Source organism: Rana temporaria, chromosome 1 (genome assembly GCF_905171775.1).
Source record: "Rana temporaria chromosome 1, aRanTem1.1, whole genome shotgun sequence".
In the NCBI taxonomy this organism is placed as follows: domain Eukaryota; kingdom Metazoa; phylum Chordata; class Amphibia; order Anura; family Ranidae; genus Rana; species Rana temporaria.
Window position 1 is genome coordinate 236,090,021 of NC_053489.1, and position 15,008 is coordinate 236,105,028.

The following is a 15,008-nucleotide window of genomic DNA, read 5'->3' on the forward strand; positions in this document are numbered from 1 at the left end:
TGTCCAGTATCACCAAAGTCGCATCCAAGTTGCACCCATCCAAAGTTGCAGCAAAGTTGCACTCCAAAGTCGCACGACTTTGGAGTCCTACAAGTGCGAATGAAGCCTCAATTTCCACTTTAAACACAGGTTTCTTTAATATATCAGATGACTGTCAGCAATTTGTTTTTTTTAGTCACAATAAGGTGAGTGTGTTTATTTGGCTAATATTGGAAGAACCCATTGTGCGCCAGTTTGCAGGAAATTATAATACTTTACCAGTTGTTTATGCTTTGTATAAGAAAAGAAGCGGTACCCGGTCACAAGGAGTGCCGAGTAAAGGGTTACTATTAGCAACAAAGATTAGATCACACTGGAATTTATCAAAAAAGTGTTAAATTTATTCCATTAACAAAATATAAATTTATTGTATCAAAAAGGTTCCAACTGGAAATAGGGCAGTATTCTTAAAAACTGATTAAATGCAATCAGGCATTGAATTAATTACCATAAACATTTCAACAAACAAGACAAACATATAACAATACAAAACAACACTGAACAAAGTCTGGACGCATTGGATTAGCCCACGGTCGGTCAGGGTCACGTCATTAAGATATTATTGGATGAATTGAGGTCTAAAGTGGACCCCTATAATCACTAATTATTAATGGCTGGCGGTGGGCTAGTCCAAGTGTGGCAAGATGTGGGATGGGAAGGATAACGAGCTAACCTATGAGGGAGATTGGCAGGACCTATCAAGTAAAATAATATAAATCAACAAGGTAGAGGCAGCAATGCTGAAGTACTGTACATGGCCTGATATTGAGAACACAAATGTACTCTTATCGTATGATCAATTAATTTAGAATACTGACAGTCCTTAATGTGCGCAATGATTGTACCGAAAGGATCCACTAATTGAAAATAATTATAGTGGTACTGTCGTTTTAGAGTTCAAGTTTTTTCCATCATGTTTTAAAAGGAGGGCATTTAGCATACCTTAATGTTCTTATCTTTTTGAGCACAATTCCAAGACTTTTTAGATATTGGAATGCCACCGGCAATGTATGTATGAAGTATACTGCCGGTGCAAGACAAATACTTAATGGAGCCGGAGACAATTAGATTATAGATATAAGCTTCAGAGGGTGTTATTTGTACATTTCATGTGGATGTTATCCATACATTACCACCCTGCAGAAGGAAAGCTTTGATCAGTTGTCTCCGTCGGTTCAAATGGCGGCTGGTTTAGATCACAAATTCACTCCTTATCACGAGGTGTAGGGAAGGAGAGGGTGTTCATCTATTGGTGAATACCTAGCTAGTTCCTCTAGCTCGTGGCTATGCTGCTTCTCGTATTCGAGTCCCGCTACCGTAGCTGTAGCCGTGGCTCGCTAGGACTGGTATCCCTCAGCTCTTAATGCATCTAACACAAACGGCGTCATGGGACGAGGCAGCGCTGTGAGTGATGTCACACCCTCTGAAGCTTACATCTATAATCTATTTGTCTCTGGCTCCATTAATTATTCGTCTTGCACTGGCAGTATACTTCATACATACATTGCCAGTGGCGTTCCAATATCTAAAATGTCTTGGAATTGTGCTCAAAAAGATAAGAACATTAAGGTATGCAAAATGCCCTCCTGATGGAAAAAACTTGAACTCTAAAACTACAGTACCACTATAATTATTTTAAATTATTGGATCCTTTCAGTACCATCAGTGCGCACATTAAGGACTGTCAGTATTCGAATTCAATTGATCATACGATAAGAGTACACCTGTGTTCTCAATATCAGGCCATGTACAGTACTTCAGCATTGCTGCCTCTACCTTGTTGATTTATATTATTTTACCTGCCAATATCCCTCATAGGTTAGCTCCTTATCCTAAGGCCCCTTTCACACTGGGGTGTGTGGTGGCGGTAAAGCGTCGCTATTTTTAGCGGTGCTATACTGTGGGAATTGCGGCGGTATTCTGCCGCTAGTGGTGCAAAATTAACCCCTGCTAGCGCCCGAAAAAGGGTTAATACCGCCCACAATGCGCCTCTGCAGAGGCTCATTGCCGGCAGTATTACTGCAGTGTCCCATTGTTTTCAATGGGAAGGAGCGGTGAAGGAACGGTATACACACCGCTCCTCTCACCGCTCCAAAGATGCTGCTTGCAGGAGATTTTTTTTCTCCCGCCAGCGCATCGCCTCAGTGTGAAAGCCCTCTGGCTTTCACATTGAGAATGCTGGGGCAGGACTATTTCAGGCGTTATTTATGCGTTATTTTTAGCACTAAAACGCCTAAAATACGCCTCAGTATGAAAGTGGCCTTACCATTCAACATCTTGCCACACTTTGACAAGCCCGCCGCCAGGTATTAATAATTAGTGATTATAGGGGTCCACTTTAGACCCCAATTCATCCAATTATATCTTAATGACGTGATCCTGACTGACCGTGGGCTAATCCAATGCATCCGGACTGTTCAGTGTCGTTTTGTATTGTTAGATGTTTGTCTTGTTTGTTGAAATGCTTATGGTAATTAATTCAATGCCTGATTGCATTTAATCAGTTTTTAAGAATACTGCCCTATTTCCAGTTGGAACCTTTTTGATACAATAAATTTATATTTTGTTAATGGAATACAATAAATTTATATTTTGTTAATGGAATACAATAAATTTATATTTTGTTAATGGAATAAATTTAACACTTTTTTAAATAAATTCCGGTTTGATCTGTATGGTTACAGCAACAACACCCCAACAGGTGAATGATCTAAAATTGGTCACTTGATGTATTTGACCATTTATTAGTGGACAGCTTGCTTTCCTTCCCCTACCCTTTTTTCTTTGTTTATGCTTTGTAGTATTTTACTAAGTCGGGCACAAACAGAACATGTTTACTCACTATACTGGGCATAAGATTATATTGTGTCATTTAAAAATCTTGCTTTTTCTTTTCCGCAGCTAGCCAAGGAGGGATGTAAGAAATTTGTCTGCTCCTCAGGTACCTAAATCCTGTCTTTACTGCAAATATTTAATCCGCTATATCTTCTCTGCAACATTTTCTAGATTTTCAAGGTCACATTGCTCATTCCCAACTTCTGTCTTTTAGTATGAGCCTTTCATTTCTCTTATCTGGCCTGTCTTCAGAACTCCAATTTCCCTCAATAGTTTCTGCCTAAATGCTACCATCTTCATCTAACAGGAGGGAATGCTGGACTGGCAGCTGCATATGCCTGTAATAAACTGGGGCTGCCTGCCACAATTGTTGTGCCTGAACAGACTCTGAAGGTCGTCATCCAAAGACTTCAGGATCTGGGAGCTGAAGTGGTAGTAACAGGCAAGGTAATAAACTGGGTGACAGTATTAGAATGTGTAGTCTACAAATCGGGTTTATGTAATGTATGTTCTAATGCAGGGGTCTCCAAACATTTCAGTATGAGGGCCACATTGGTATATTTATAAATATTCATTGGCCGAAGAAATCCCCATCAGAGACCTCTAACATCTGGGTCCCTACCGGAGTTCCCCTTACAAAGACACCATCAGAATTCTTCCTTATATCACATCACGGTTCCCATCAAAATCCCCCTTTACATATGGGGAACCCATCAGAGTCCACCCTTATATCAGGGTCCTCATGTGAGTCCTCACTTACATAAGGGTCCACATCAGAGTCTCCCTTTACATCTGACTTCCCATCAAAGTCCCACCTTGCATCAAGGTCTCCATCAGAGTTCACACTTACAATAGGGTCCCCATCAGAGCCCTCCCTTACATCAGACCATAGGCAGTCTCTGCTTACTTTTTTTTTATTATTAATCTTTTACAAGGTACAAAAGTACAAAAAACACAAAAGACATATTGAACACAAACAACTAGCATACCAGCCCATGCAAGGGCCAACATAAAAGATCACCACTCATTTGGAAATAAAAAGGTGCATCAAACATGTTTGGTGTGGCTCATGCAAGGATAATAACTGGATAAAGTAACACTGCTCAATCAGATGCCCCAACCCTAATAGGAAAGGACACTACTGCAAAATCAAAGGAGACGGGAGAGCAAAGGAGAAGGAGCTAGCAGTAGACATTATACACCATCAGAAACAAAGGCTGTAGAGGGGTCTTCCAACTATTTTGAATAAACCCTATTATATTTTTCTGGATATCCTATGTTTATGTAAGGTAAATTAACATTAACCAACTGTTTCCAGGACAGGGAAGAAGGGGTCATCTTCTTATAGGACATAGCAATAGCCTTACTAGCATAGAATAGTAGAAGGCTAATCATAATCCTTTCAGATATGGTGGGAACAGGTCCTCCACCAGGCCCAGAAAACAAAATTTCATAAATGGCATGAAGGAGGTATAGATCTAGATAGGAGTGCAGGGCTGGATAATAAACTATGCGATAATGAGATCAATTGAAAAATTATTATGAATATAAATAATATAAATGAAGTGATAAGTGCACAACAAATAATCAAAAACACACAATATACAAAACGTGCTAATATTGTCCACAAAAAGTCACTGCAAATGCAGTGAACATGCAAATAAATTCAAAAAGTGTCAACACAAATATTCAAGTGTAGGTATCCAATGAATATTTTCCAATATAGAACCATGGGAATAGCTTTCACCGCAAGTGCTGCCCATCACCTTGTAATAATAATGGAGGCTTACCAGAAAGCCTGCGACCGCCCTTATTCAGGGGAGTCAAAACAGGCTTAGTAGAATGACAGGAACGCCGTCAGAATAGTGGAGACTCCCTTCTCAGGTGACCGACTCGCATCTGAAGGTGCCCTCTCAAGATCACACTTCCTGGAAGCAATCAGTGCAAATCTGTAGACGCTTCCTGCTAAGATGATCAACACAGCTTGTTATGCTCTGCTCATCTGAGACCAGGAGGTATGTGCTACTTTGTTAATAATGGAGACCACCTCCCGCCAGTAATGGACAATTACAGGACACTCCCAGAATATTCGGGAGAAATCCCTGGAAGAATGATTAAACTGCTAACACTCCTGGGAAACAGTGGAATGCATTTTATGTAGTCTATAAGGGGTAAAATAGGCTCTATGAAGAATTTTGAATTCATATGGAGACCAGATGATGAAAGGTGTGATCCCAAATGTCTCCCCAGTCTTCGTTATCTAAATCAGGGATGTCCCGCAATCATCACCGTCTTAGGGTAGAAAGGTCAGGAAGGGAAGTCAAAAGGAGGTGACTATATAGCACAGAGGTGGGCTTTTCTGAATAATCTACCCAAAGGGGGTGCTCCAAATCAGGTTGCATTATCATTAGTGATCTTCTAGGGAACTGACTGTTGAAAGCATCTGACAATGGTAAATGTTTAAAGAAGAAGGAAGCAGGGATATTATATTCCAAGGTAAGAGCAGCTAATGGTTTTATGGAGCAATTATCATCAATTTGGGAGAGCACTTTTATCTTTTATTTGGTCCAAGCCTGTGCATCAGTCAGTCAAAAGATGGGGTTAAATTGGGTTTAGCCACATTGGGCATTGGGGAAACAGCATCTCACGGAAAACCTTCATGGGCTAGACCCACTTTTAACATCTTGAGGGTAGTTATAATGGAAGTCGATGGGTGAGGGGTCACAGGGCCATGGCGAAGAAGGTTCTGGAGGGCATCCAAAGAGCCCACCACCGCCACCTCCAGTATGGTAGAGGAGTTTGTCAAATCAGCAGCACAACCACCACGAGCATCACCAACTGGAAGGCAATAAAGCACTTATGGCAATTGGGAAGGGCCAGTCCTCCAGTCTCTGGTTACTTTAATCCTTTAATGCAAATTAAGGATACCCCACTGACCCTAGCTGCAGGCTGGATAAAATCTTGTAGCGGGCCAGATGTGGCCTTTGCTCTTTAGTTTGGAGACACCTGTTATAGAGTTACCTCTTATTAAGGGGCTAAAATTTGTTCAAAAAATTTCACTAAAAATGGAAATTAAGTAAATGAATTGATAACCATATGTAGCGCTACCCCCGCAGGAGCCACTGATTTGTTGTTAGGATCGGCATATTGAGTTACCTTAATGTGGTCTAGGAGTGCAGTTGGAGAAACAGGGTAGTGAGCGAAGGTCCAGACAATGAATAAAGGGTTTTCCAATGCTTTATTTCCAGGCCAACACGGCCAACATCAACATCAAATAGGAAGAAAAGGTTGATGAAGGAAAAAAGAGAACCTTGCAGTATCAGGCCTGGATATGAACCGAGCAGTCCTGCTCTCAGTAGTATCAGATTGTGATTCGTCGCCACTCTAGCCAGAGTGGGTGAAGTGCCCCCAGACAGGCCCCTATTGTAAGCCTGGCAGCCGAGGTGTCACTTTAGATTTGCTGGGAGGAACAGGTCTCTCTCACAGACCTGGCTCTAGGGCCTCTGCCACAGGCCTATTACTTTAAGTGAACTAGATGGATGATTTGAGCAAATCCTCCCAGTAAGTTTTAGCATAGGTCACCAGATGACAGCAAAGCATACCTGTCAGCATTCCAGTCACCAGATCCCCGATTGGTTCGTTCAAGCCCTGTTGGACAACCTGCCTCCGGGTTCTCCTCAAGCCGACCCCCCAATTGAACGGCACTCAGCCCGGGATCCTCTCAATAGAACTGGGGACCCAGCAAGTCACTGGAGTCCCCTTTTACCTCCGGATGAGGTTCTGTGTAGCCTATAAATTCGGCCAGGTGGGCCACGCCGGCGGGGTCCATGGATGCGCACACCCTAAAGGTAGATGCCACACCTGGAACCGGGACCCCGCGAAGAAGAACACAAATCAATGGTGTCTGTCACCGATATATCCCTCCCCAGCATGCCCAGTGAGGGAAAACTCCTCTAATTGGCTGCTGGGGAAAAGTGGCTCTGTCAGAACCCCTCTAGCGCCAACTGTCACCCAGGGGTGGGATCGCACCCCAGGAACGCAGACTGACCCACGGGACAGTTCCGAAAGGACAGCAGCCCCAATTTAGCAAATTGCGAATGGAAGCAAAATAACTCTCCCATTCCCCACTAACTTCAGCGTAGTGCCCATACTGAAAGTAATGGGGCGCTACATATACATATATTAATATCACAATATACATTCAGTACCACATATTACTACAAGAAGGGTTGAAGTGATTTAATGTCATAGGGTGATGATAATTGCAACAACACAAAAACTACTAATGTGCAAAGTTCCTTTTCACCACAACACACACTAAAATTGTGACCCTTTTCTTTGACATAAAAGTTTAGTTGGCAGATAGCAATTCTTTCCACTAAAAAAGAAATTAATAAATTGATGATCCTGCCTGATTCCACCATTCATTTGAATAGAACTTTTTATACATCCTGATATTCATTGTTATATTGAACCATTCTTCATATGTGGCCGCATTTTGGCTGCTTTATACATTTTTGCACTTTTTTAATTTTGAACCTTTTTGTATTTTTGCACGTAGCCGCACTTTGCACTTCTTTGGAGTTTTGTGCACTTTTGGACTATTGATCATATTGTTACAGTTTGCACTCTATCTGTGCACCTTGGGATTATTGATTACCCATATATGTTAAATATTTAATTATTTATATACATATTGTTTGCTGATTCACTATTGTTAATATATTGTGTTTGGACTGTAAGTCCATCTACCGTGTTTCCCTGAAAATAAGCCCGGGTCTTATATTAATTTTGGCAACAAAAGACACAGTAGGGCTTATTTTCGGGGTAGGTCTTACCATGTAATGTGCCGTCTTCTCTCCCTTCCTGCCTGTCAGGAATCCCCAGTGTGAACTGAGTTAAAATGCTTGTAAAATCCTATAATCCACTCTATTACAGTATTATATAATGTACAATGTGTGTGTTTCTGTAATATAATTGTGCCAAATACATTTTGTTATAGAGCCGCTCTGTGCTTCTGTTACCCGCCGGAGCTCTCTTCCCCGCAATTATATTACAGAAACACACACATTGTACATTATATACTACTGTAATAGAGTGGATTATAGTATTTTACAAACATTTTTAACTAGGGCTTATTTTCGGGGTAGGGCTTATATTGCAGCCCTCCTGAAAAATAATGCTAGGTCTTATTTTCAGGGTAGGCCTTATTTTTGGGTAAACAGGGTAGCATCAGAGATACCGTTTTATTGTTTGCACGAGTTGTATTCTCTAGCGCAGGATCATCAATTTATTTTTATTCCATTTTGTGTATAGTGAACACCAATAGATCCAGCAGCTTTCAATAGCATTTTTCTCTATTACACATATATTCACCAGTAGCGCGAAATACATCCAATTTTAATTCTTACCACTAACTTTCTAAACGGCATTGTAGAAATTGACATATTTGGTTTAGGTATTGTGTTTTAGCTAATAACCTGACCCTCCCTTCTAGATTGTAAGTGCTAATGAGCAAGGCTCTCTGATCCCTCCTGTATTGAGTTGTATTGTAACTATAATGTCTGCCCCCATGTTGTAAAGCACTGCGTAAACTGTTGGCGCTATATAAATCCTGTAAAATAGTAATAAGAAACATTTGCCATAGGTTTGGGATGATGCAGATGCCCATGCTCACCGCTTGGCTGAGGCTCCAGGTTCTGTGTACATCTCTCCATTTAACCATCCTCTGCTTTGGTGAGTATCTGGGGATGGGACGCCACTTATCAGCTGCCTTAGAGGCCTGCAGTGACTGTAGATTATTAATGACACATACCATTAGGCATTAATCAATTAGATGATTGCTGTCAGAGTCCCTGTATCAGCTGTTGTAATAAATGATACAAGCGCGCATGTTGCATTGTTGAAGTCATTTAGATTCCTGTGCATTGATGCAGCACAGCATGTGTTTTTGCTTAATTCAAAACCGCCAAATAGCCAAGAAGAAGTTTTGTATCTGCAATTACTGCGGTATCAACTCTACAAAACCTGCATATTTTTAAGACTCATATGGGGCAGTATACAAAAACTGGGTAGTCAGAATCTGGAGCAGCTGTGCATGGCAACCAATTAACTTCTCTATTTCATTTTTAAAGCTTTATTGTAGCAATCTGACGATAGAAGCAAATTGGTTGCCATGCACAGCTGCTTTAGATTCTTTCTGCTTCCCTTTTGATAAATGTCCCCCCATGATCACTGGTATGTCTCTGAAAATTTAACCTTTGTTCCAAAATTGGAGTATGTTAGATATAAGGCATTATGTTATTAACTATAGTGGAATTCTTTAAACATATCACTGAGAAAGTAGTTTATATCTTCTTAGAAGTCTCATTCACAATTTAGATCTGGCTTTTTCAACCAGTGCTTTAGTGTCGACCTAGAGCAGTATTTCTCAACTCCAGTCCTCAAGGCACCCCAACGGGTCATGTTTTCAGGATTTCCCTCAGATGAAATAGCTGTGGTAGTTACTAAGGCAATGAAACTGATCAAATCACCTGTGCAAAATAATGGAAATCCTGAAAACATGACCTGTTGGGGTGCCCTGGGGTGTGTTGAGAAACACTGCCCTAGAGCACTGAGCAATGGCAAACTGATCTTCTACCTACATTGACCAACAATGCGTGGGGGCACTCCATTGACCCCCAATGTTGAACACAACATTTTTTACTGTCTGCCTGAATCATTTAATTTCAACACTATTACTAAAAATCTTCTGTACAGACAAGGGGGTGTATAAAAATCCTCTACCCAGGGTGTGAAATACACTATTTATTATTTTATTTAAAACATTCTACATTTTATTGATTGCACTAAGGTTTCTAAAAACATAAGAATATTTATTTTTATCAGGGGTTCCCCAAAACCTGAAAACTATTTAAAGGGTTCCTCTAGGGTAAAAAGGTAGAGAAGGGTTGCTTTAGATTATCCTCTAGGTGCATCTGGACATTTATACAGTAAGTTGTTTCCTCCACAAAGGCCTTAGCATGACTGACAACATAAACAGGGCACATGGATTTAAATAAGTGCCCATAATCCCTTGCTTGATCATGTGAATGCGCCCAAGTGTTCATGCACTTGCTCCACTGCACATATGAGAACGTTACACAATCAAACGTAGCTCTCAAAGATCGGAGCATTGCTTAATGCATGTTGAAACATCATTTTTTTTCCTTCTAGCCCTAACAGTATTAACGTGATAATAAACACACACTGTTTCATTTATATGGTCCCTCCTATTTCTGTATGGGGATGATGGCACTGTAATTATTTTAATAAAAAAAATGCTAAGTACCCTTTTCCTAGTTGATATACAGCTGTCACATGACCCAGCTCTTTCCCCAGTCTGTCTGCAAGCAAACATAAGCAGATGTGGCTTATATTCCTCTGATGCTGGTCACCTATTAAAAAAAGGCATTTGGAATACTGAGTAAAAAAAAATAATAATATCAATAAACTGTTTTAAATTGGCAAACAAATATATATTTGAACTCAAATCGTTATTGTTTTGTGGAGAATCACATGGCGTGGGTGGATTTTTGCCAGTCCCTCCAGGCTGTGTTTTAGCATAAAAAGGATGTAAAACCACCATTAATCTACATGTAATATCCCGCCCCCTATATACTGTATTGTGTTTAGCTGGTTAGTGGGCATGAAGGAGGAGGGAGGGAGTGGGCTGTCATTTACCACTGTGTATACACCCACATATGTTATTCTATAGTCACATGGGCTGTTCAGAGGTCAGTGGGAGGAAATGCTCAGCATAGAAACTCAAACTGAACATGTGCAGAGTTGCCACCAAAGCTGCAATACCTCTAGCTGAATTGGGGACGTGAACAGAAGGTGGAGATAGAGAGCAGCAGGATCAACCAGTTTTTTTTTGTAGAATGCAGAAAACAAATCTCATGTTGAGTGAGTGAGTATGAACAGCATGTAATACAACATTCATTGATAGATTTTTTAAGATGTGGGTTTAGTGACAATTTAGCTTATTTTTTATACAATATAAAAGGAACTATTTAATGCAAAATTATCTATACAACTAGTTTTTCTGTGCAATTGTGTCACGGGGTGACTGTCATGGTCTCTGCTCTGCTGGACTTATAACAGACCCTGCAATCTTAAGCCACTCCAGCTGGTACAAAACACCTCTCTCCTGAGCACCTCTCTACCTATCTAATTACATTTATTTGACATTGAACAACAAAAAGCAACAAAAGGTTTTAACATCAGGTATTAGGTAAGAACTAATTTAATGCTAAACTCCTGGAAACATTCAAAAGGTCCTTGCAGAGGAGCTTTCCCCACACTAAATGGGGTTAAGTACAAATTTTTGTCTAGGGTACTATCAAAAAGTATGTTACTTACTTTATCCCTTGCTCCCATAGTCTTCATCCTCTCTGTGCAACTGGTCCTTTAAAGCCACTTCTCTTTGGCACAGTTTTGATCAACTCTCACAACACCATGTGCAATGAAATAGCAATCCTACATTGTATGTGAGGTTGTCAAGGGCCTACCCACAATCCTAAGCACAGAAGAGAAGAGGAGAGCACTGGGTGCTGGGAGAGCAAGGGAAAAGCTAAGTAAAACAACTTTTAATGGTACCCTAGAAAAAAATGAGCATTAATCCTTGCTGTGTGAGGGGACCTCTAAAACAAGGGTAATTGTTTACCTTTAAGGACCTGTTTTTGTGTTGTGAGTTGTGTCGGGCTAGGCAAGGCTATGATGGACAATGCAGCCAGTCTGCCTAGAGCAGTGGTTCTCAAACTTTCTAGTGCCGTGACCCCTTGCTAACATTTCCCAAGTTGTGGGGACCCCTAACATTAAAATAATTTTCTTAGGGTGGGTTGTCAGCACCCAAGGCAAGACAAATCATTTTCACCCCTAGCGTTTCCTTCCACTTGTACAGTATTAAAACCCCTATGATACATTTTAGGATGTACCACTCCTCTTTCTCTTTGTTCTCTTTTCTTCCTTTCTTTCCCCTTTATCTCTCTCTATCCTAATTTCTTGTTTTTTCCCCCCATCCCTCTCTCTAGCCGCATTTCTTGTTCTTTCTCTTATTCTTTCTCACCCTTTTTCTTTATTCCTCCCCTTCTTTTCCTCTCCCTTCCATGTATTCTCTATTTTTAGTCCTTCACTTACCTTGGTGTGTGTGGGGGGGGGGGGGGGGGTTGTTACGAGTGGCAGTGCTGGCTGGGAGTTAGTATGAGTGGCAGTGCTGATGGGGGGTGGGATCAGTGGCAGTGGTGATGGGGTGTGGGATCAGTGGCAATGCTGGGGGGAGTTCTGATCAGCCAACTTAGGTGCTCTTGATCCAGGTCATCTGCTGATCTGAGAACTGTAGTGGGGACTTTTAATGGCAACTATAATCACAGGTAGTGTTACTCACTGTGTCTCCGGGTTCACTGTGTCTCCAACTTTGTGGTGTCTCGAAGCAGTGATACCTATGCCGAAATCAGGAGATAGGGTCTCTTTCAGCCCTTCTCATTTTACATTCCTCATCAGTCAGCTGACCTCTAGTCTCTGCCCCCCCCCCCCAGCCATGCTGTGAACTGAATGACTGTGAAGAGGCTGACTGGGCAGCCGTGGGCTCCAGGAACAGCCCACCTGGGTGGCCACAGGCTCCAGGGACAGCCCTGATGGGCGGCCGTGAAAAGGCTGGGAGAGGAGTGCGGGCTTCAGGAACAGCCCAGGATTTGCTGACCCCTAGCAAATCGTCATTCGACCCCCAAGGGGGTCCCGACCCCCAGGTTGAGAACCACTGGCCTAGAGGTAGCAGTGATTTGAGTTAAGGGACCTTCACAATAGTCCATTGATTTAGGTCATGAGTTTGGACAGAGTGGTAGAGAAATGGCCAGGAGCATGTTGTTTTGCACCTAGGCTGGCCATACATTAAACAATTTTCTTTTAGGGTTTATCAAACCATATAAAATAAGGTCAACCCTAAAGACTGTAAATTTGTATGCAATCAGGCAGGCCCTTGCACTACATAGTTGAATGGAAATCTAAAGGAAATAGAATAAGAAAATGGTATAATGTATGGCCAGCCTTACTGGAATGGGCCATGTGAGAGAATCAGATATACAGTAATCTGAGTATAAGGTTTTATATGGCTTTGTGTTTTGCATTTACTTTCAATTTAACAAATCTTGTTTTCATGTTACTACTACTACACATATGTTTTCCTTCTTTAGGGAAGGTCACTCTAGTCTGGTGCTGGAATTGAAAGCAGCTCTGGGGAATCAGAAGCCGGGAGCTCTTGTGCTTTCAGTAGGAGGTGGAGGGCTCCTTTCTGGAATTATAGAAGGACTTACCAGGGTTGGGTGGTCTGATGTGCCCATCATTGCCATGGAAACATTGGGAGCACACTGTCTGAATGCGGCCCTTGAAGCTGGGAAATCTGTAACTTTGCCTGACATTACTAGGTAAGACTTTAAGAGGACATGCCTGACAACTCACATCAATGTGACCCATCCAGATGTCCAGGCATGTATGTTATTAAAAAAATGAACTTGGAATTTCAAATTAGGATCATAATAAAAGCAAATTAAAGAGCATTTTAACCCTTCTGAGTAACTAAGAGATGTCACTCTTAAAACCTGGGCTCCTCCACTTAGAAATACTGGGCTAGATTCAGGTAGGGGTGCGCAATGTTACGTTAGCGTAGCGTATCGTATTTACGCTACGCCGCCGTAAGTTAGAGAGGCAAGTGCTGTATTCACAAAGCACTTGCCTTCTAAGTTACGGCAGCGTATCGTAAATGGGGCCCGCGTAAGCGCGCGTAATTAAAATGCGGATGAGGGGGCGTGTTTTATGTAAAATCTTGGTGACCCGTCCGTGTACATATCCCAGTGTGCATTGTTCCAAAGTACGCCGCAAGGACGTATTGGTTTCGACGTGAACGTAAATTACGTTCAGCCCTATTCGCGAACGACTTACGCAAACGACGTAAAAAATTCAAATTTCGACGCGGGAAGGACGGCCATACTTAACATTGCGTGCGCCTCCTAATAGCAGGAGTAACCTTACGCCGAAAAAGCCTAACGTAAACGACGTAAAAAAATAGCGCCGTACGTAAATTTGTGAATCGGCGTATCAAGGTCATTTGCATATTCTACGCCGAAAACGACGGAAGCGCCACCTAGCGGCCAGCGTAAAATTGCACACAATTATACGCCAGCGTATTCTAGTTACGTCGGCGGAGGAAGCCTATTTTTTAAACGTATCTGCCTTTGAGAATCGGTGTAAAGATACGACGGCGCAGATTTGAAATTACGGCGGCGTATCTGGAGATACGCCGCCGTATCTTGTTGCTGAATCTAGCCCAAGGTATTTAGGATGGGTACACGTGGCTTGTTTTCTTTTTTTTGTTCAGCCAGCTGGTTGAATAAAAAAACACACTAATAGATACCTGCATTCACTCAAGTGAGGGATTCCTGCATCCACCCACATTATTTTTATAACCAACAAATATGACAAAAGTTGTAATAATAGCTTTTTCTTTTAAATGAAACTTTATTGAAAATTCCACATGTAACATATGGTAAATAACAGAACTCCTTGTTAGATCTAACCCCTCATACAGAACAATCTAAGGACACTTTATAAAGGCACAATATATCGATAACTTCACAATTTAGAATGTCGGTCAATTGCACCATAAGATTCCACCATCCCAACCAAAAACCAGCATGCAGTGTAGATCATAAGACTAAAATTTCCATACCCATAACTCAATTTATAGGGTTATAGTTCACCCATATCGGTTAAGTGAAGGTTGGAGCTGCTCTGGCTGAATAGTACCGCTAAATTAAACAGGTGATACCAGTGTGCTTATATACATAAATCAGATAAAAAAATATGGGCCATACAGCATGCCTTAAGAATATTGTATGTGAAACAACTCAATCATTTAAAGTATCAAGCACAAACCAATGACATATAAAGTGCAAAAATAAATCAAATGATAATGTTCAAATATAACTGAATCGGTGATAATATTCAGTTCATTCAAAGTGATGTCCCAAAGTGTAGTGTTCTTCCACTGCTATGTGTCACCAATGTGCTCACAGAACGCTCACCTTAAATAAGGCTTA

The 15,008-nt window shown here is 41.3% G+C and overlaps 1 protein-coding gene across 2 annotated transcripts in view; it reads left to right on the forward strand.

The window, feature by feature from the left end:
* The window catches only part of SDSL (serine dehydratase like), a 55,938-nt gene that overhangs the window by 24,664 nt on the left and 16,266 nt on the right, over positions 1-15,008 (forward strand). For both annotated transcript variants that reach the window (XM_040351905.1, XM_040351904.1), the window contains exons 3-6: positions 2,941-2,980; positions 3,182-3,321; positions 8,522-8,610; positions 13,107-13,337. In XM_040351905.1, coding sequence (XP_040207839.1) covers positions 2,941-2,980; positions 3,182-3,321; positions 8,522-8,610; positions 13,107-13,337 — 500 coding nt within the window. The remainder of the gene's footprint in view (positions 1-2,940; positions 2,981-3,181; positions 3,322-8,521; positions 8,611-13,106; positions 13,338-15,008) is intronic.